The sequence below is a fragment of the Corapipo altera genome, unplaced genomic scaffold (assembly GCF_003945725.1).
Source record: "Corapipo altera isolate COAL_440 unplaced genomic scaffold, ASM394572v1 61286, whole genome shotgun sequence".
Classification (NCBI taxonomy): Eukaryota; Metazoa; Chordata; class Aves; order Passeriformes; family Pipridae; genus Corapipo; species Corapipo altera.
Window position 1 is genome coordinate 4,788,328 of NW_020884907.1, and position 22,395 is coordinate 4,810,722.

General features: G+C 38.2%; 1 protein-coding gene across 2 annotated transcripts in view; it reads left to right on the forward strand.

Annotated features, from left to right (window-relative positions):
* GRAMD2B (GRAM domain containing 2B) overlaps positions 1–22,395 on the forward strand; it is a 43,424-nt gene that overhangs the window by 15,345 nt on the left and 5,684 nt on the right. For both annotated transcript variants that reach the window (XM_027652574.1, XM_027652575.1), the window contains exons 2-12: positions 9,640–9,762; positions 13,090–13,177; positions 13,494–13,560; positions 14,445–14,548; positions 17,703–17,798; positions 18,793–18,864; positions 18,994–19,074; positions 19,764–19,875; positions 20,568–20,690; positions 20,907–20,994; positions 21,420–21,521. In XM_027652574.1, the coding sequence (XP_027508375.1) occupies positions 9,640–9,762; positions 13,090–13,177; positions 13,494–13,560; positions 14,445–14,548; positions 17,703–17,798; positions 18,793–18,864; positions 18,994–19,074; positions 19,764–19,875; positions 20,568–20,690; positions 20,907–20,994; positions 21,420–21,521 (1,056 nt within the window). The remainder of the gene's footprint in view (positions 1–9,639; positions 9,763–13,089; positions 13,178–13,493; positions 13,561–14,444; positions 14,549–17,702; positions 17,799–18,792; positions 18,865–18,993; positions 19,075–19,763; positions 19,876–20,567; positions 20,691–20,906; positions 20,995–21,419; positions 21,522–22,395) is intronic.

Sequence of the window (22,395 nt, forward strand, 5' to 3'; positions counted from 1 at the left end):
TTACTTTTTTCACTTTATGTGCATGCTTAAGTTATAAAAGCAGCTTTTTAAAAATAATTGTTCCGTGTGTAAATGCATGATACGCATCTGAACAATGTTTTCTTTCTACCCACTTGTCTCATGTGGCTAACCTGAAATATTCCCAAATGTGCTGCATTTACTGGTTATATGCAGTCTGTGAGAAATGCTTGTTAGGCAACTACAGATAAGCTTTGGGCAGCAGGATTTATTGCTGGTATTTGACAGGTGATGCATAAACATAGTATCAGAGTATTGTCTTCATACCACTATCTCCATAAATGTTACAGTCATGTGGTTAGAAAATATGTGCTTATCTAATGATACCACTGCTGGGGTTAATGATCTTCTTGCTCTGTACATAGCTGTTGTCAAGTCCATATATATCCTTTTAAGTTAATCTTTTTAAACTTGTGTTACTCTTATACCATAGAGATCTTGCGTTTGGTCTAGTGTTCTTTACAGACCTCTTTTTCAGTAATTATTTTAACTGAAATTGATAGGTGCTGTTCTGAATCCGGCTAGCAAAAGTCTCTTCAAATGTTGTCATCATGGAATTAATTTCACTGCAGATAATAGGGGTATGGTAGGACAAGTGTTTCCCTGATTCTTCACTTTTCCTTGAGGAGAAACTTCTTGCTTTATCTAGAGGATCTCTGAACTACCCCAAAATTAGAGATTATACTTTCTTGCCAGAAGGCTGTAATTATTTACAAGTATTTAGAACACCTGTTTTTCCTTCCAGGTAGAGTAGAAGATTCCAGGAGGACCTGGGCAGCTGCTTCTGGCCCACCCACTGTGTAGGGTCCTTGTCTCATCTTAGTAAAATGGCATAGCATCTCATGCTGGGATGATCATTACAGCAATAGAATCAAGTACTGGGAGGTGGGACAGTTGAGTAAAAGGGGTTGTAGGGGTATGTACAAGGAGAACACAGTTGCCTTTTCTTAATTCCCTGGTAACTGAGCTTCAGTGCTGTACTGAAGTATTCACTTCCTTTAACTAAACTTCTACCTGGCACTGACTGTATTCTGCCTCTGTCCTTGAAAAATAGCGCACTTAGGTTAGGGAGGTTAATAAGGTTCCAGAAAGAGTGGCAGGAAATAATATGCAGACTGCAGATAGGCAGCAGGGCATTTCAGCAGAGTAGGGAATGTAGAGGCAGACTGAAACCTTCATCCTCTGTGGATAGAATGGAGAAGCCTCCTCATTACCTGACTATAAAACAGCAGGTCTGTACATCTGCTATAAAACCAGCCATACCTAGGCATTTCTTCTACAAAGACCCATTCCTGCATGTGCCTCAGTTTAGCCCTCTGGGATAGACCATGATGGTGCTTTTGTAGCTGCCATCTGTGCTGCACTAGTTCAAAAAAAAACATTTAGGTTTTTCAGCCTTTTTCTGGACGAGAAGGAAGGTTATGATACAAAAGTTCAGTAAATAATATATATTCCTACTTGTTTTTGTGAAATTTTAAAATACATGTAAGCATGCTATGGCCAGCATAGGAGAGAGTGTGTTTTGCCATGAAGGACAGCGTGTGGCCAGTGGAGAAGTTTATGTTGAAGAAGGAGGCTTTCAGAGCATTCAGGCTCATTGTCCTAGTGACACAGAAAATAAAGTTCAGCTGGCCTTAGCAGCAGTCTGGCCACCACATGTCACATCTGATTCTAATAAGGCTGTCTTTTTCCAAGACTTTGGAAGGAAAATGGTTTGTTATATTCAGTGTCACTGTCAAAGGCACTGTTGCAATTAGTGTTGGTTAGACCTATTGTTGGAAGCTAGTATTTCTTACTGTGAAATAGTAGCTTTTGTATTAGATTATCTACATTGTCCTGGGCTTTCCCATGAACACTTAGGGAGCTCTGTAAGAAAAATCATAGACTGCAAATACAATAATGGGAAATTAAGCATTACCAGATCCTTGGTGAACCTCCAACACTGATTTTACTTTAGTTCACATCTGTCCTTGATGAAACATAAAAATGTACTCAGATATTCCTTGAAACTTCAAGTTTTGTCTTCTCATTTACTGTTCCATTTTAAACAAGGAAGGTGTGATGAAATAAGGTAGATAGACACAGATGTTCATTTTCATCTCAGTTAGTGTTTTTCATTTGGCCTTGTTGTGCACTATTCTTGCTGGGGAACCTTACAAAAAAGGTACATAGATATGTAGAAGCAGAATCTATCTTTAATACACTTTACACTTGAAACAGGGAAATCTTATTAATGATTATGGATTATCTGTTATCAATGCCAGTTCTCGACAAAACTGCTGTCTGATCAGCATCCTTTTCTTTGTGTATAACCTATTACAAGAACCAAAATTATTTTTTCTTGTGTACATTGATTAAAACATGTTATGTACTGCATAGTAAGTCATTATTTCTAGAAGTGCCATAACACAGACGTTGCTGGTCAAGTGATTCATGGCAGCTTCACTTTTTATAAGCAGAGAATGGAAATAAAGTGTTGGTAAGATTGCTCTCAGACTCTGCTTTCATTTCTGACGGTTCTGCATTCTTAATAACAATCGTTAATATAATTGCTGATGTCTTTTTTTTTCTTAATTCTATTTCAGTCTTATGTAAATGCTTAAAACTTTTTTTGAAAGCACAATTAATGCTGGAAAACTGGCAGAAAAACATGCCTCATGTGGAGGCATGTTGCTCTGGAGTTCTTCCTCCAAATTCCAGAGATGTAGCTTCAGGTAATGAGGCCAAACCTTTATGCTTATGCTCTGATGATCACGCCTCATTTGCAAAGTTGCTTGTGTTTTTTCATAGAGATTTGTGGTGTGTCTACCTGACTTAAGGAGCAGCTCTGGTTGATAGGTCTAGTATTTGTCTTTTTTGTTGGATTTGGTATAGAACAATTGGTAGACCGGGCACTTAAGTACCTTTGCCCTCTTTTCTACACCCGGAAAATTTGTGTTGTGTGCTAGATTTGTCTATGCTTTTGTTCAGATAAATAGTTGTTGGTCACCCTATTGAAACTCCCAGGAAAACTGCATCGTGGGAATGTGTGGAGTTGAGTGAAGATGCATATGAGAGGGCTCTTGCTTTTTGAAGTGGATATATGAAACGGAAACTCATGAAAAGACAAGAGAGCTAAATGGCTTGTGTTCCTGTTCTAGTGTTAACTTAATAAAATATCTTGTTATAGTGTCTCTTGTTTCAGAGCACAGGGAATTCTTCTGGTTTGTGGTTGTTTTTTTTTCTATGGAACTTGATACCAGTCTGGTTTTGATTAGACAGGGAATACAGACAGTTAATAATAGATGGTATTTAGAGCAGAGAATTTACATACTTGCTAATGACGTCCGCAGTGTCACAGTGATCTTGCTGATGTCCAAGTGGTAAGGCAGTGTGAAACTTGATCTAGTTATTATGTGAAATGTCTATTCAGTTGGGGAGAAAAACCTGACTTCCTCTGTCTTTAACAGTGTTAGAGGGGTTTCTCTTCAGTATTAACTCAAAAATTCCATTCATGTTTTTAATAAAGATATAACAACACAGATATACAAAACTACTCACAAGTGAGTAATTGTGTTCCAAGAGAGCGGTGTGGAATAAAGCACAGCAAGTATTTCTGAAATTAATTACCTTCATGTATAAAATTAGATTCAGAGTTAAAGGTCATCCCTAACAATTGGGTTCGTTCCTCTTTTGGTGGCATCTGACATCAAGATTCCAGCTGTGCCTGCAGACATGTTTTATCCTAGAAATGCATAGGGAAACACATGGTGTGTATGCATGTTTGCCCATCCATATGCCTATTTTATACACTTAATGTACAGCTGTGTAACTCTGCCTCCATTATGCCGTGTTTGACTGATTTCATGAGAAGAGAATTAACCTGCTCCTTGAACAACCTGAGGTAGTTAAATCTCAGACTGGTTCATACCTATTCATATCAACAAACCCTTCATGCAGGGTTTCACATCTCCACACACATTAATGCTTTGCTGCTCTCTGTATTTGGTATAAATACATCTGCTGTCTGTTTGTTTGGTATACAAAAGACAAACAAAATACTGTTCTTCAGAATCAGCGGCTTAACTTCCTTCAGACTTCAACCTTAAGTGTAAGCTGTGTCCTAAGTATATGGAATTATATAAATACCAAATTGATACATTGTGGCCATTTTTAACATCTGTTATAGCAGCTGTTAAGCAGCTCTCTGGCCCTGTGTGATTAGGGTAGCTGTAGGTCATTTTCTGCCTTTTTTGATAGTTTGGTGGTGTCAGTGATAGTCAGTGTTTGACTTTCCATTTACATGGTAAAAGTGGTACTTGGTCTTAGATTAAATCATGACATTATTTTGAGGGGTTGTTTTCAGGAGATGTCTTTTCTCACATAAACAGTGCTGTGTGCCACCTAACACTGGAGCATGGCTACAGAGCTACAGGAGGCATTTTGCTTCCAGTGACCAGACTGTACAAACAGACAAAACAGACAACACCTAAGTCCTCAGCTTGTGCACTTCTGTTAGTTTTTCCAGTAGGGAGACCACTCTGCTCTAAGAGGACAGCAGGAGAGTTTACTGTGGAAAGGTATTTTCTTCAGTCCAGATGTGAAGTAATGGAATTGTGTATAGTATGAAAGCAAGCTCATCAGATAAAGCACTCCAGAATCTAATTACACATGCAAAAAAAAATTTGTTCGGACTGGTGTGGCATAGAAAAGATGTTTAGTGGAATGATATCTTTTGAAAGAAGACTTAAGACTTTAGTCCTAGTACAAGGTCATTTGAGATAATTGCTCCTCTATGATGTGATAGGAAAGTCAGTGTCTAGGAGGAGACCTCTGACCTGCAGTGTGCTTAGCAGAGTGTCCTTTCAAGCACTGGTACGTTTTGTCATACCCTCTTGCAGTCTTCTCTGCTTGAAGCATGTTTTCGGTTATGTCTCCTGGATTACTGCTTAGATAGATCTCTTCATCCTGCTCATTCTCCTCTGCTTCCAAAGCCTGCCGTAGTCTGTCATCTTGATCACAGTCTACAACTTCCTTGTGAGGGTAAGAGGATGAGTAGACACTGATCTCTTCTGTGTGGTGACCAGTGACAGGACCTGAGGGAATGGCCTGAAGTTGTGTCAGGAGAGGTTTATGTTGGATATTAGAAAAATGTTCTTCACCCAGAGGGTGGTTGGGCACTGGAACAGGCTCCCCAGGAAAGTGGTCACAGTACCAAGCCTGACAGAGTTCAGGAAGCATTTGAATGATACTCTCAGGCACATGGTGTGATTCTTGGCAATGGTCCTGTGCAGGGCTAAGGGTTGGACTCAATGGTCCTTATGGATTCCTTCCTTCAGAAGATTCCGTGGTTTGGGATCCTTAAATATTTGGAGTCTCTTCCTTTGGCTTTTAGTTTCTGATTAGAGACCAGTGTCAGGGAGTAAGAATAGCTTAAATAACACTATCTCTTAGCATTTGGACCTTTTACACTGCTTTGATTCCTTTGTCAAATCCTTTTGGTCTGCCAGCACAACTAAGGGATACAGAATTTCTTTGTGATGGATATTTTCACCCATGGTGTATAAGCATGGTTGTGGACAGTAGGGGAGAGGTTAATTCACACTACTGGTTGATCATTTGCAGTAATATAGCAGTCTAACTGCTGTTGCAAAATTAATACTTTTTGTATGAAAGAAACAAAGCAGAACAACAGGACTTCTAAGGTAACATGATGATTGATACGTATGCTACATCCACAGAAGGAAAGTTGCACCAGCTCTGAGTCAGCTTTAAACCCTAGGGAAATTCTGGTTTGGCTCCAGTTTTACAAAAAATTGAAGTTGTAGCTAACTTCTCTGGTTATTCAACAGGCCTTTCTTGTCCTGCGAAACTGATCTGTAATTTGTGGACCAGGGGACTGGTTTGTCACAACTTATTGTGGCTTCTGAACTTTTAGACCTTTTATCAGGTAGACCAAGTGGTGTCCTGAGAAAGCTTTGTAGAAGGATTTGTGTGGTTGCAGGGAATTAAAGAAAGTAACCACCGTACAGTTCTGGAATTTTTGGTATTTTATGTATGCCTGAGAAGTGTTTGTGTCTGGTTCTGTACTGGGTTGTCAAAGACAACTGTTGTTTATTAAGGCTCACTTTCCAAACTGCAGCCTATTATTTTTTTCAGTGCTTTTTTTACTCAAACTGGTTTAGAAGGGAACAGGGAAAAGTTTGTATTTTAGATTAATGTGTTTAATTTTTTCTCTAGAAAAAATCCCATTAATATGGTACATTATAACATTCACAGGGAGTTTGAATTTTTCTGGTCTGGGAGAAGATTAATACCAAACAAGAAAACCTTTTGAAGTTCAGAAAAATTTATGCAGTATAAAGAACTTTATGCACATCTGCCAGCAAGTTTTTGTTTCACAGAAACTATTCAGATCAGAAGAGAGGAAGTTCCTCTGAGTTTTAAAATATATTGGTGAATAATGTATTTTTGAACTTCATTAGAATGAAACTTAGTCCACTGCCTTGGTTTATGGATTTCATAGCACTTTCCCTTAAACACAACTAATGTTTATAATAACTTGCTTGGATACAATGTATGATCCCGTAGTAAGTATAGGCCTTGGCTTTGAAAATATTCCTTATGACAGCTGTTCTTTATTTAAAAACTAGAGACAACTTTTCTCTTTTTTTTCTTTTAGTTGTTATTTTGAGTGGGTTTGCTAGTAGTACCAAATGTACAATATATGTTCAATTTGAGAAGCTTTTGTTTTCGTATCAACAATCCTGATGTCTCAAAGTCTTTTTTCTTTGCCCTGATATTTGTAAATACAGTTCTTTTATGTGCAACTACCGCTAACAGTTGTAGTTAACGTCACTTGTTTCTTAAATGCTCTTTATCTAATTTTTTTATGGGTTCCTGACTTTTATACTCTTTTAATAAAGCATTTATGAATACTGACTCATGCATAAAAATGTAAGAACTGCTTTAAATTACTTGTGACTAAATAAACAATATTTTACTGGTTTTAGAAAAGGAAAGGAAGATTTAGGAAGGAACGATCTTCTCCAGAAGGTCAGCTAAAATTCTTCTGATACTTAAGAACCACCTACTGGTGGTTCTTCTACACACCACTGCTGTGTGAAGCTATAGTTATCAGAAGTGTAAGGACAAATCCTTAGGTAGATTTTCACTATGAGAAGAAAGCATATAGGAGTTAGGGTGAAGGATAGACGTAGTGAAACCATGTCAGATAATAGAATTCAGCCAACTGCTACTGCACATGTTACATGGGTGAATCTCCTCACATCTGCGTTTGGGTACGTTGTCACTGTTCTCAGCTGCAGAAGACAGTCTTAGAGAGCTGACCAGACTGGTGTGAGTTAGCTCAGCATTTCCACACACAGCTGTCAGCAGGATTGGCATGTTGAGATACCCAAACTCTCTGCCATCTGAAAGCAGCTAGATGGAATGAATTCAGACAGTAGAGATTCAGGAATAGTAGAAGTCAGTGGGGAAGACAGATAGGATAGAACAGGCTCATAGGTTTACCTGTGAAGCAGGGATTCATTTCTGGATGAGGGAAAAGGAATAAGAGTAATAAGTAAAAAAAAGCATTTAAGAGTAGCAAAGCATCTAACCATGCTGACAGGTGTAAGTAAACACTAAAAACTGTGTTACAGGTTTTTTTGAAAGTTATTTTTAATACAGAGATGTGAGACAGGCCACCTGAATCAGTTGCATTGCCAGGTAAGAATAGCAGGCTGCCCAAGGCAATGATGGGCACCAATCAGGCTTCAAGCTCAAGCAACTACATCTTAAAAACACTGCTGTGTTATGTAGTCCTATTCACTTGGGAGTTTCCATGCTGAGCTGCTTTTTTGAAATACATGTGTGACTGAAGCTGACGATTTTGCCTCATCCTGTTCCTTATCCCACTCATGTCTGGTATTCTCTGGCTGCCCTTGGAGCCCAAGGATTTGGGGCATAGAAATGTAACAGATCACAAAGACTGTGAATAAGGCATTTTGAGGTTTTGCAGACTCACCTATGTTTGCATGGAGCACCTTGAGTTGGTAGTTCTGTCTGCTTAAAATCTCAACCACCTCAAACAGCTGTTTGTTTGGGTTTTTCAGGCAGGTTGGGTTCTACACTTAAATCCTGTGAATTGTCTATTCAATTCTAATTTATATTGGCTGAAAATAAAAGCTAATGATTTGTGATCAGGCAGAGCTGATCGAAGAGGGAAGGTATGGGGTAATAATAGTTTTCTTTCTTATTAATCCTTTTATTACTGCAGTAATCCTTTCAATTATACATAAAATGTGACTTAGGAAGTATCAATTCAGTGCCTCTGTGTTGGGGAGTTCTAAGGGTTGAGGAAGGAAGAGATAGGGAAATAACTGCTGTATGTAAACATAAAATGCCTTGAGAATCATGGCATTTGTCCTGTGACATCAGCTCTAGTTTAACTGTGAGGTAGGATAACACCTCATTAGATCTCAATTAAGATGTTCTGATTTTATTCATTAGAGTGTAATAAAAGCAAAGGATCTTTTTGTGTCCTTCCTTATGGAAGAGAGATTAAATCAGTCTGAGAACCTCTGTTAGCAAAACTTTTGTCTTAGTAGGAAAAGAAACTGTTCGTAGTAAAGACATTGTCATGTGATGGCCGTGGTGTTTCTGTAAAATGACAGAAATTAAACATTTTAATGGAAAGCCTCTGGGGTCACTCAAGCCAGGCATTTAATTAGTGGGCGACATAGTTTGGCTTTGTTCTTTCATACTAAGAGCATGCTTGAGTCTTTCTGAGGTGTCAGGTTTCCACAGGCAGATATTTGTATGTATTGTCATGTCACTTTGAAGTATTGTCATTCTTCAGACCCAGTTATTAATGACAGTTTTTTCAATCTAAATTTTCTGAGTCAGAAAATCTATTTTCTAATGGTTTATTAGAAAATTATGAAAAGGGAAGCCAGGGAGAGGCTCTGATGGCACCTCTCAGCCTTCAGACTCTAGTTCCTTAACATATATTTCTGAGGCAGTGACATGTGATGTGAAAAGACAATGCACTGTGGTGGCAGTGCTGCTTTTGTAAAATAAAACCAGTGCTTTTTGTACTTGTAGGGGAACCTTTATTGTAAAAATTCTGCATGTGGAATCTCACAGAAGAGGTACGTTAGAGGCAAGATAGGACCCATCTTCCTCTTGCAACATTGAACCACAGATAATCTGCTAAGCACTAGATACTGTCATGCAGGATGTTTTTCTCCCAGCTTGCTGATCAAGTTAATTTCCATTAGTCATCTGAGTCTAAGTACCAAACATGGAATGCATTTTTCCTAAACGAGACATACTCTTTGGAACAGAAGCTAGAGCTACAAATTTTATGAGCGCTGAAATATCCGTGGCAGTATTTCAGTTTTCCTCTCTTGCTGAAATTCTAGTACTGGAGCTAAGAATACTGTTCAGATACATAATACAGTCAAGTCAGTAGATGAAGACTTTTCAGGACCTTAATCTAAAAGATATGTCATAATTTTGTTCTTTATTATGTGCTGTATTGTCAATATGTTGCAGTGGCATTTGACATCACTATGAATCCTGCAATACACATTGCTATCTGGGCTTCTAATTATTTGTTTATTTTTCCCTCTGCAGTTCAGATGGAGAAAATGGAACAGATGAAAAGAGAAAGGCAGGAAAATTGCCTACTGTGTTGCTGCAGACCCCCAGCAGTGAAATGGAGTATTTTGATGATCGGAAAAAAGTTGATGTTGCTAGGTAATGTCAGAAATACTGTCAATATTCCTCTGGTCAAATTATTAGAACGGTTACAACCAATTAAAAAAGCTAGACTGAGTAGCACTCAGTGCAAATAAACAGGAGTCAGCCCCACTTTCCAGGGTTGCTCTGTTACCCAACACAAGCAGTCAGAATAGTGGGAATTTAATCTTTGAGCTGGCTTAGTTTCCCTGTTCTAGGAAAAAATACATTACACTGTTTGTTGCCATTGCTAGTTACATCCCTTTCACAATCAATTTGACAGGCAGTCAAACTGAGCTGCAGTTTGAGTCCTGACCTGTTTCCAGAACACTTTCATGCTGGAATATTGATTGTCCATGGTAAAACTATGACATAAGTTTTAATTTTAGATTCTCAGTTCTATATTGCAGTAGATTATTGTAATGTCCCCACAGAAACAGTAATTATTACTTTGTTGGAGAACTGGAATGCATTTTAAACTCTTCTAAAAGAAAACTGAGTAGTGCTAAAATCCCGCTTGAATAGTTTGCACACAGCTTTTGCATCCTTTTCACTTTGAAATTCACTGAGCAGTGAATTCAAAAGTCAGTGGTCAACCTGACATTGTGGGTTTGATCACAAGGCAAATATTTAAAAGACATCACTTAATTTCATGAAGCATCTTTGAGGAAAAGATATTTGAAGGAATATGTCATTACTTTTTTTTCCCCTGAGTCTTTCTAGTGTTACCTCTCATAATGTAATTGACTGTGTTTGGTGAGGCATAGGCATGAGTTTTTTGTAACTTGTGCTTTAGATAAGCACAGAAATACATGTGCGCATGTATTTCAGTGTTTTCTTCTCTGAGGAACCACCTGAGATAATGCAGCCACTTCCCCTCTTATCTAAGTCAGTCCTACTATACAATCTCTTTCCAGCTGTGTCTCCATTATACTTAGGGTTTCTGTTCCTCTCACCCTTAGAGATTTTATTGTTAGTTCTGAGCCTCTCAAGTTTAGACAAGTAAAGAAGACTTGTTATGCAGGATATGGTGCAGTAATAGAAACTTCTCACAGAATCACAGAATATGCTGATTTGGAAGGGACCCACAAGGATCACTGGATCCAACTTCTGGCCCTTAACAGAACCATTCCAAAGAATCACACCATGTACCAGAGAACACTGTCCAAACGCTTCTTGAACTCTGTCAGGCTTGGTGCTGTGACTTCTTTCCTGGGGAGCCTGTTTCAGTGCCCAAGCTGGGTGAAGAATCTTTTTCTAATATCCAAGCTAAACTTCCCCTGACACAACTTCAGGCTATTCTCTCAAGTCCTATCACTGCTCACGACAGAGAAGAGATCAGTGCATGCCCATCCTCTTGCCCTTACAAAACTGCAGTGAGGTTTCCCCTCAGACTCCTCCAGGCTGAACAAACTAAGTGATCTCAGCCACTTCTCATATGGCTTCTCCTCAAGGCCCTTCACAATCTTCGTTGTCCTCATTTGGACACTCTCTAATAGCTTAATATCTTTCTTATACTGTGGTTCCCAAAACTGCACACAATATTCAAGGTGAGGCCACCCCAGTGCCGAGCAGAGGCAGGACAATCCCCTCCTTTGACTCGCTGGCGATGCTTTCCTGATGCCCCCCAGGACAGGGTTGGCCCTCCTGGCTGCCAGGGCACTGCTGACTCAGATTCAACTTGCTATCAGCCAGGACCCATAGATCCCTTTCCATGGCACTGCTTTCCAGCATCTCATTGCCCAGTCTTTCTGTACACCCAGTGTTCCCCCACCTCAGGTGCAGAATCCAACACTTTCCCTTGTTGACCTTCATACAGTTGGTGATTGCCCAGTCCTCTGATTTGTCGAGGTCTCTCTGCAGGGCCTCCCTGCCTTCGAGGGAGTCAACAGCTCCTCCCAGTTTTGTCTCATCTGCAAACTTACTTAGTATCCCTTCCAGTCCTGCATCCAAGTAATTTATGAAGTTGTCGAATAGCACAGGGCCCAAGATGGAGCCCTGTGGAACCCCACCAGTGACAGGTCACCAGTCTGATGTTACCCTGTTCACTGTTACCCTCTGTGCTTGACCGTGAGCCAATTGCTCACCCACCACATGATGTGTGTATCCAGCTGTGTACTGGGCATTTTGTCCAGAAGGATCATGTGAGAGACAGTGTTGAAAGCTTTATGGAAATCCAAAAAGATTATGTCAACTGGCTCTTCCCTTGATCATCTACGTGAGTTACCTTGCCATAAAAGGAAATCAGGTTTGATAAGCAGGAATTTCCTCTCTTGCAACAGTACTGGCTTTGACGAAAAACTGTGTTGTCTTTCAGGTGTTTTGGAATACCTCCCGGAATAATCTTCTCCGTAACTTTATGAGCACCTTTCTTTCCCCATTGTATCTTCAGCACAGCATGTTCTTCGGGTCTTTCAGTATAAGAGTCCTGTGATGTGTTTTTACTTCTGCTCTTCAATCTGTAACTGAAGGCATATGAAAAAGAGCTGCCTGATTTTTATAGTGTGTTGATATGCATTTGTTCTGTGCTAAATAGCTCTCAGAGGTAATGTTCTCTTCCTGACTTATGAAACAATTATTGTACCTCTCTGTTTTTCTGAACAGTCCAGGCCATTAATTCCTCCTTTATAAATCAGACAAAACTTATTTTCCCAGCCATCCACAGAGACTTTCCTCTGTACTTGTTCTTCTCTAGAGTTGTATGATGAGTTTTTTTGTTTTCCAGTATAAATACCTAGAGCTGTACAGGTACAGCTTCCTACACAACTGGCACTCAGAATTTTGTTTAATCTCCTCTAGGGTTGCTGGTTATCTTAATGATTTCATTATGCTACACAACACAGTTCATAGCCATCCTCTGACTTGTACATATGTGTTTCTTCTCTGTTGCACTTTCAAATGAGCTCACTTCCTGTAATACACATTCATAGCTTTCAGCACACTACCTTTCACTTTCAACTACTAAGTTTTATCTTACTTCATCGTGCATTAGTAAGGAATCTGCTTAGTATTAGTATTTCACATATTGCCAAGAAACAAATTAATGTGAAGCTAACACTGTAATAGCTAATTCACTAAGTTGTAAATTGTCTTGAAATTTTTGTACTTTCTTACAAGTAAATAATTTAGAATATCTCTTCTAAATTAAAAGTCCACCTTCAGGGAGAACTGACATAATTTAAGAATAAGATATACTCCTCTTTATTTCTGTGTAATTCTTAATGAATTAGATAATAGTTATTTAAAGGATTAATATGTGTCATGGAACAGCACATCCTGGTGGTAACATACAAAGACTAATGAACTGAGACCAGGCTTATATCAGATGCTTTTTTTAATCTTCAGGACAAAGAGCAGCACAGATAGTCCAGTCCTGTCAATGGATATCAAGAGTGACTCCAAGATTGAAAGGAAAAAACGTGCCTCAAATCAGGTAGGGCAGAGAATTTACTTGTTTGTTTACATATGTTAAAAATAAGCACATAACTACAATGAGAGGCCTTTTGTTTAGCAATATTATAGTTCATGGTTGTATAAGGATATAGGTTCCTTTTGCATCAGTGTATTAAAGTCTGGGTAAAGCAGATTATAGAGCTAATAGCCACAAAGAAAAAAAATGAGGATTTATTGTAAAACAAGTGGGCAAAATGAGAAGGTATGGGGAGACCAGGAAGTGGAGCAGGTCACTTGATTGTCAGACTGTCTAATAAAGTATGTGTCTTTTGGGTGTGGGGCTTTTTGTTTTTTAGCTGAAGGCAAATGCACACTTTCATAAGCTGTTTCTAGATGTTCCCATTGATGAGCCACTGAAACAAAGTAAGTATTAATCCCTGTATCATTGTTGGCTGTGGATCCTAGATAATGTAGTTACCCAACAACTGTGGTGCTGTACAAGAGGAACTACCTACATTTTAAAAACCTTTAACTCCAGCTGCCTAGAGCTTCAGGGCCTTCACCTACATGCAATGGCCATTTTGATGTAATCTTGCAGATCTTAAATCTTTTTTGGTACTGAATCTTCCTTACTAAAGGCACTACTGAGACAGCACTGGTCAAGTGATTATCTTGAGTTTTTGCTGTTGATGATGCTTTGATACTTAAAAAACGGAAAGGACATCAAATGATTAAATATTCTGCTGTTGCCCGTGGTACTTACAACAAGGGAATTCTATGTAGACGTTTATAACAAATGTTTCTTAAAAGTAATATAAGGAAGGCAATTCATGAGTGAGAAGTGGTTTGCTCAATATCTATGCAGTAAAAGCAGTATTACTTTATGTGGGTTCTACCTCTGGTCATCTAGTTCAGACAACTGCTATAGAGCTAGAAGTTTAAAGCTAAAGCTTTCGTTAAACCCTTTACATTTAAGTAATATAGTTAGCTAAAAGCTAGTGAAAAAGTTTATAGGAAGCTAGGTGGTAGTCTCTCAGAAAGGATTTTTGACTTGTAGAGACCAGTTGCGTGTTACTATTCATTTCAGTCATTATTCTTCAAATATTTTGAGCCTAAACTTAGGCCTGTGACATCTTCTGAGCTTGTCAGTGTCAGTTAATCATTGAAAATTTCAAAGTTTGACAATGTTTATCAAAGTTATTAATCTAAATATATTATGGCTTTGAAAAAAGAACAAAACCAAACCTGAATTGGCTTGGCTTGGGTTGTGATTACTTTGAAGATTATAGAGTATTTATTTGTTTCAGGCTTCACCTGTGCTCTGCAGAAAGAAATTCTGTACCAAGGAAAGTTATTCCTTTCTGAAAACTGGATTTGCTTCCATTCCAAAGTTTTTGGTAAAGACACTAAGGTTAGTAAAATCTTTGTGTATGGAACAGTAATGCTATTCTTAACAATTTGTTCATCACCAGAAATTCAAATTATTATGCAAGAGTAGAATACTAATATTTCTAAGTTTTTTAAATACAGTCTCTATTTAGAAGTGATGCCCAAAATTCACTCTAGAACTGGAGCACTATTATCTTTATTAGAGATTGAGTCTCTTGCTTAAGAACTTTCTGTCTGAAAAAAAACCTGATGAAAGGAGAGGATCAGACAAGCAGCAGTGAGGGTGTTGTAAAACCTGTGTAGCACAAACTGCAAAAATGTCTCTCTTGGGGTAAGTATGTAAAAGAGGAGGAGGGGGAATAATGAAGGCTGAAAAGTATTAAGGACTCCAAGACTATAGCTGGGGAACTGGGGAGAAGAATCAACATATTTTAAGGCAGTTAAAGAGGAAGAACTAAAACTGGCTTCTGACTTGAGTGGCAAAGCTCTTTGAAGCATTCTTCTATCACTCCCGTTCTGCATAAATAGAGAACAGGGAAAGAAAAACAAGTTTGCAAGGTTTTTACCTGTGAGCCTAGCATACAGAGCAGAAATGAGATGTGAACAGTTGGGAAGATCAAAATTTAGTCTTTGTGACCCACCTAAGATTTGGTCCCACTGTGGTAAATGATGTGCATATAGATAAAAATAAAGACTTTGCAAAAAGATCTGTGTTCTGGCTCTGTTGATAAGGAGTGATTTTGTTCACATAAGCTGCTTTTTTTTTGAAGGATTTCTTTGACTTCTTTCTTTCAGGTGCATCCCTGAACAAAGTTCCTGGTTAGATCCAGTGAACTGGATGCTGAAGTCAGTTTAGGGGTTGAGATTACCTTATTTCTCTGCTGTCAACCATTTTGATAGAATACATCTGTCTTTGAAAGGACTTTAAAAAGATGGAATAGTTTTAAAGAACACTTAAAATTATTAATGGCACATTGTCCATTAAAATTGAAGCTGCTTTACTAGCAGCCTTCTATTCAGCATGAACAAATGTGACTAATTCCAACTGTGGAATAGCTTTCTAAATTCAAGCTAAGCTAAATGTTTACAAAATATGGTAGAACTGTACTGAATAGAAAAAAAACAGAAAAAAAGAGGCAGAATAACAGTGATGTAGTACTAGGAAATTATTTTTGTCAACAGGGTTTCAAATGCAGGAATATATACATAAATATATATGATGAAAAGTGAAAACATTTCACAAGATAAGATAGAACAGACAGTATTGTAAATGTGACTGTAGTAAGATTCCAATTCCAATTCTGGGTCTTGTTTTCAGAAAACAGTGTGGGGAAAATTAAGAGTGAAGGGAATAGTCCTTATTGTTTACTTAGGGCTTTGTCCAGTTTTTAGGAATACCATCAACAAAAAAACAGGAAAATCATAAATACAATGAAAATTAATGTAGTGGGAGAGAGAGGAGGAAATCAAGCTTGATAGGAAGAAGAACATTCTTAGCAGTCAGATACACTGACAAAGTCTCCAAGATGCAAAGCCTCTATTGCTTGGAACTTGTAAAACAATTTAAGCCTGGTGATAAAACGTTTATTGTGAGAAATAGCAGATCTACGTGTTCTAATAAAACTTTTTAGATGAATTCTACCTGCAGAATTTTTTTTTGAAAGCTTTGGTGCAGGGAACAACTATGCAAATCCGGAATTTTGCATACACAGTGAAGACAATTGTGCATATTCAAAAATAAGAGATTGCTTCGGCAGGATTGAATAGGCTTTGACAGACATCACTTTCTTTCTGGGTAGCTCTTATTTGGCTATATGTTGGCCTTGAGTCTTTTTTGAATTTAAATGTTGTCTTACATTTTTAAATTGTTTTCCAAGTTTCCTGCAGGTTAACCTTGTATTCTGAAATAATTATTACTTGACATATGAATAAAGTAGCGATAAAGCAGTATTTTTACCATTTCAGTCTAATACATTAAGCAATAAGTAAATGCTTAATCCCACTGAAGTACACTTTAGTCCTGATTACAGTAATGTTATCCAACAAAATAGCGTGCAGTATCATCTCTGATTCAAAGCTCTTGGAGGTGAATTGTGAACTGACATAGAAAACTTGTAAGCTGGTTTTTTTGTAGCTTGTAGCAGGATTTCTGTTCAAACAGTATTTGGCAGTCTTGTAACCAGCCTATTAATGCAATAATATATTTTTTGTTACCTGGAACAATTTTTCATTTCATGATTTGGTGTTACTGTTCTGAACAAAAGTTAACAAGAAGCTGTGCACAGAGTAACTTCATTCTCCTGTAGTAACATGTTTTTAATTCAGTTCTGCGATTGCTCTTTGAACAATCTATGGACACTTTAAACCTTGTTTCCAAATTTCTCAGGTAGTTGTGACAGTCTGTGCCAAAGGAATTTTTAACAGGATCTGTACCTTAATCATGTATATCCAGGATTATTATATTTGCCTAACTCTCTAAGCTTTTCAACTGAGCATCAAACCAGATATTTGTTCCTTTGCAACATGAGCTTTACAAGAAGAGCCCATGCAGAATATCTAAAGTGAAATCCTCTGAAACATTGCAGATGTTAATTAAGCTAATGGGGTTGGATGTAAACACAAAGCAGGAGTGAAGATTGAGAACTTTGCAATGTAAATGTAGTCAAGCCTGGTTGGCACACGCAGAAATCAGTTTAAGTCAGAGAGTGTGTGGATATTGGATCTTTCAATATTGCTGAAGGACAAGCTGTTTACTCACCTGCTTGTTGCAAATCTGCAGCTGGTGAGAAGACTTTTGTGTTCACTCTTCAACAAGCTTCTTTTGTCTGATGTGTTCTGAAATGTTCTAAACAAAGAAACCTAACTCTAAGACTGGTTTGTTCTGCAGGTCTACAGTGAACTAAGCCTATAGTCTTGTGAGACCCAGAAGGGATCAGGAAAGGAAGACATAAGCAGAAGCCTGGATTAGCATTTCATAATAGCAGAAGTAGTTAAGAAATAGTAATAATCTGGAACCATACCTATTCCATATGAAATAATAGTAATCAGGGATGTAGTGGAGAAATCTCTACGAGGGTTTGGCTTATCACAGTTGGTAGGCCGTCCCTTGTGAAAGATTTTACTCCAGATTTGTGTGCACATGTTGGGATTCGAGCACTGCTTCGATCTTGTTTCAGATTAGTATACCCGTGCTGTCAGTGACACTGCTGAAGAAAACCAAAACTGCCCTTCTTGTGCCAAATGCCCTGATCATAGCGACAGTCACAGATAGGGTAAGTACAGGTAGAGGGCAATGGTATTGCACCCTACCCACTTTCCTTTTTTTTTTCTACTTTTTCTTTCTCCTTACTTACCAGCAGTAATATGAAGGCATCTGGAAAGTACCAAGTGGCCACTTAAACAGCTATAGGAATTGGTCACATGTGGGCATTTAGAGTCAGAACCATGAGGTATCTGGTTTGTTGGGGAATGATTCTAACTTCTTCTGCCTCCTCTCTTTTGACAGGCAAGGACAACTTTTTTCCTGTTACTAATTTCCTGTCTTTTTTTCTTTGGATCTGCAGTAAACAAAGCTATGTAGAACTTGGTGAGAAAATGAAAAAAGAACCACAGAATCTCTGTTTGCCACCTGTTCTCTGTAATCTTTCATTCCCTGTTTTCCAAGATTGCTGTCATAGCGTAGAGGGAGCTGAAACAGCACTGAGTTGGGAAGTGCATGCACAGAGGGTTACCTGCCTTGGCAGCTCTGACAGTCTTCTTTCATTTACTTGTGTCTCTTACCTAACCAGCCATACCTTAGACACACAAAAACTGGTTGCTTACAGTGATATTCAGGAATAATAATTGCATCAGTCAGTAGGAAGTGTGATTAGCCTAAGAGCAGCTTTAGAACCAACATACTTTCGTTGCACAAATATTTTGTGGGTACAGGAGACTGTACTCTAAAAGCAAGTTTTGGGTTTGGGATTTTGTTTGTTTGGGGTTTTTTAAGGGGTAGGTAAAACATAGCATGGAAAGTGTTTTTAAAAGAAAGAACAGATCTGGATTATGCTCTGGTTCCTGCAGCAGAACATGGTAACTTTTACGTGCCTGTTGTGATTAACCTCAAGTCATAGATTTAGAAGAAGTGCAGGTTTTTCCTGCTGTACTAAAGTTCTTGAAAGTAGGTACTTGATCTGCAAAACCACTTGTCAGTTTTATTTAAATAAAAGGAAGCTTGTAGTGTGTACTTTTTCCTCAAACAATTGTTGAACTTTTGTTTTTCAGTACATGTTTGTCTCCTTACTCTCCAGAGATACCACCTACAAGCTGTTAAAATCTATCTGTAGACATCTTGAGGTAAGTACTAGAGGGAGTGAGGAAGTACTAGTGGGTATGTAGCTTTGTGTTCTTTATTACTCCCTTTCTGCTGTTAAATACCAGGTAGTTTCCGAGTGTGTTCCTGTTAACACTGCTGCTTTTTTTCAGGATACAAGCGTAGGCAACAGTCCAAATCCCTCTTCTGCAGAAAACAGCTTCAGGGTTGATCGTCCTACAACCCTCCCCCTGGTAAATGGTTTAGAAGTTTGTTCTTTTATTGCATGGCATCTTTGATTGCAAGTACTATTTATAATCTCTTATGAAAGGAAACTGACGGAAACCATGACATCTGCTTCTCAAACTCCGTGATTTTTTAACATTAGAAAACACTTGGAGCAATTAGCATAGGTGTCATTTGAGCTGATCACATGCAGTATATATACATGCATGTGCTTTGGATTTATCCCAAGGTTTGTATGTTCTATATATCTCTGTTTTGCAATCAGGTTTCACTGTACTTGAAGTTACTTCGTCATCTGCCATGAATAGTTTCTAAAGTGTTTTTAGAAGCACTCCTTCCTCTGTAAGCTTGTTCAGACATATGAAAGAGCTGTGTAGACTCAGTGATGACCAGAATCTAAGTCTAGTAATGCCCATCCTGGACTCTCCAGTTTGTATAACTTAGCAGTCTGACTTTTACACACAGACCTAATTTCTTTACTTAAACAAAGGCAGAGGATGAAGCTTGAATTCTGGTGATCTTATGGATCTTATTTTTCTGGCTTGATGTCAGCATCTTGATATCAGAGATTATTCCTGGTTAAACAGTTTTAAAGCTTTAGGTTTTGGTTCTAATTGCAGAGGGAGGTTGAAGAAAATTAGACTGCTTAGATTTAGAACAGAATTGAGCCTTTTTGTGATGTTTTTCTCCCGATCAGGATTTCAATGAAGATTATTCTGATCTGGATGGAATAGTACAGCAGCGAAGACAAGAGATGGAGGAGTCCAGCAGCACAGGCTCACAGACACCAGAGCTGGAATGCTTCCAAGGTGAGTGGGATCATGGAGCACCACGAAAATGAGTATGGCTTAGCTTTCAATTATACTCCTGTAATCCCCTTCTGATGTGGAATCTACATTCTCCACAGTCCTGGAGAATTATGTGATTTTTGAGGTCTTCCTCAAGTCCTCGATACCTGCATTTTTGTTATTTCGTTACCCTTTGCAATCCACATTCAGGCAGTGACTTGGTCATCAGCAGATCTCAATTGTCACTACTGCTTCCAGTTGCTTACCCATGCTAGGACAGGTACAATGTAGGAGCTGTTCCTGCTTTGAAACACAGAAGAAAAATACTTAACACTGCTGCTTGCAATCTGCTCTTGTCTCAGGTTGTTCACCTAAATAGCAGTAATGCTGTGTGGAAACTCACTACATATAAGTTAAATGAGTACAGCAGTACTTGTTTTTTGTAGCCCATGCTGAATGTTACTTCATGAGTTACCATCTTTTAAAGGATCTGGAAATATACAGGCAACATACATTATCCCTTGTTTTTATTTTGTGTTGATGCAGAATTCATATGTAAACTATTTCAAGGATACAAAAAACTGCTTTGTACCCAATGACAGAAATGCACCTTTTAAAATCATCCTCTTCCCCTACTGCTTGACTAAGTTAACACACCAGCAATTTCCCTTGACTTCATATTTCAACTCTATTAAAAATCTTGCTTTTGACAGATTATCATGTTGTAGAAACACAGACTCACTTGAAAGTTTCCAAGACTGAGACCAAGTCTGTTCGTTCAGATGCACATAATAAACGTGGACCTGATGGAAAAGCCCGAAACAGTCCTCGAAATGGTACGGAATCAAGGGCAGACTCCATCAGCTGGAGTTACTTGAGATAAGTTTGCATAGTTGTGACAGTTCACATAATTTGGAAGATCTCTGTCTTGGTTTTCTCTCTGTTTGTATTAGCTGTTGTATGCTTCAAAACACTGTTTGTATGCTTCAAAACACTGTTTGTATACTGTGGTCTGCTCCAATCGAAGTAACATTTGGTTCTTTTCCTTGTAGACCATTCTGAAGCCTTCAGATTCTTCCACAAAGTGAAGTCCCAGAAGCTCTTATCTCTGAACCATGTGCTTGTGTTTTATGCAGTTGTGTAAGTTAGCAATTAATACCAAGATTGTCCAAATATTAGGATTTTCTTACATTTACAGAATTGATATAATCTAAGCTTCACTGGAAAAAGGAAAATTAGGGAATTGTGACCTTTATACTTTTCAGAAGTATATATATATAAGCCTGCTAGGACTGGCCTTTTATATGCAAGGGGTCTTTTGATTCAGGAAATGTTTACAGTATTTAAGTACTTGCAAATTCATTTTGTATATCATTTAAAAAAACCATACTCAAGGCTGAGACTTCCATAACTGTCTGAATGCTAGTGATTGTGTTCCTGAAGTGTTTCTAAGAATGATACCTTTATTATTGAACATGTACATGTAGCAATTTAAGTGGCTTTTAACATTAAATTTGTCAGGTACTACCAAAGGTACTGATCTACTTTATTCTTCTCTCTTGCAGTGTTTGTATATTAATATTTTCTACCTTCTACATGAGATATAAAATCAGTGTCCTGGAGGAACGTCTTATGTCCATCACATCCTTTGATTCACATATTAAGGAGTAAGATGCAGTCTTTAAAACACTCACTCTGGGGGTTTAAAATCTTTTTCAAGTCTCTCTCGTGTTCACCTATGCTCTTCAGAAACCAGTGTAATATTGTAGTGCCCATGTGGTCCTTTAGTGTTCTCTAATTCTTTCATCTAGCCTAGTCTCATCATTTTGTTTCAGACTATTAGTACAAATGTGATATATTGTGGTGTACTGCTGTCTTGAGAATATTTCAGATAGCTGTGGGTACTTCACTGTAAACTGCTGAAGTGAGCAGCTCCTTTCCAGAGCAGTAATCCTTGAAAATGGTGTAACTTCAGTCTTGATGTAATTTGGTTAGTCTAAAATAATAGAACATACTGCATAATCTTTGGGCCAGTACACCTGTCTCGTTTGTGTACTGTTTTCTAAAGCTTTGGGCTGCCTATATTCTCTTTAGAAACTGATATCCTATCTTGCTAAAGTAAAAAAAACCTATACCAGAAAACCAAACCAAACCAAAATCCAAACACACCAAGGGACAACAGTTCTTTGTGTATTTGAAGGGGAAATAGGGAAAGGAACCACCGTTCCATGAATAGTTCCTTCCTGTAGCTAATCCTGGCTATCATCTTCCCCTGTGGTTAGTCTGTTTGTTTGTTTTGTTGTTGTTTTGTCTCCATGTTTCATAGACAGAAAATATGCAAAGATTAAATGGAGAGGCAGTACAGAGGCATGTGTTTTCCACAGTAGTTTGCCACCAGAACTTGTGTCGGCTTCTTGCACCTGTCATAGGACAGAAGGCAGTTAACTGGATACTGCTGAAAATACTAATCAGTTTATTGAACTTTGAATTAGCTCTTCTCCCCTTCTTATAACAAATTTTTTCCTGAGCTACTCTGAAAAA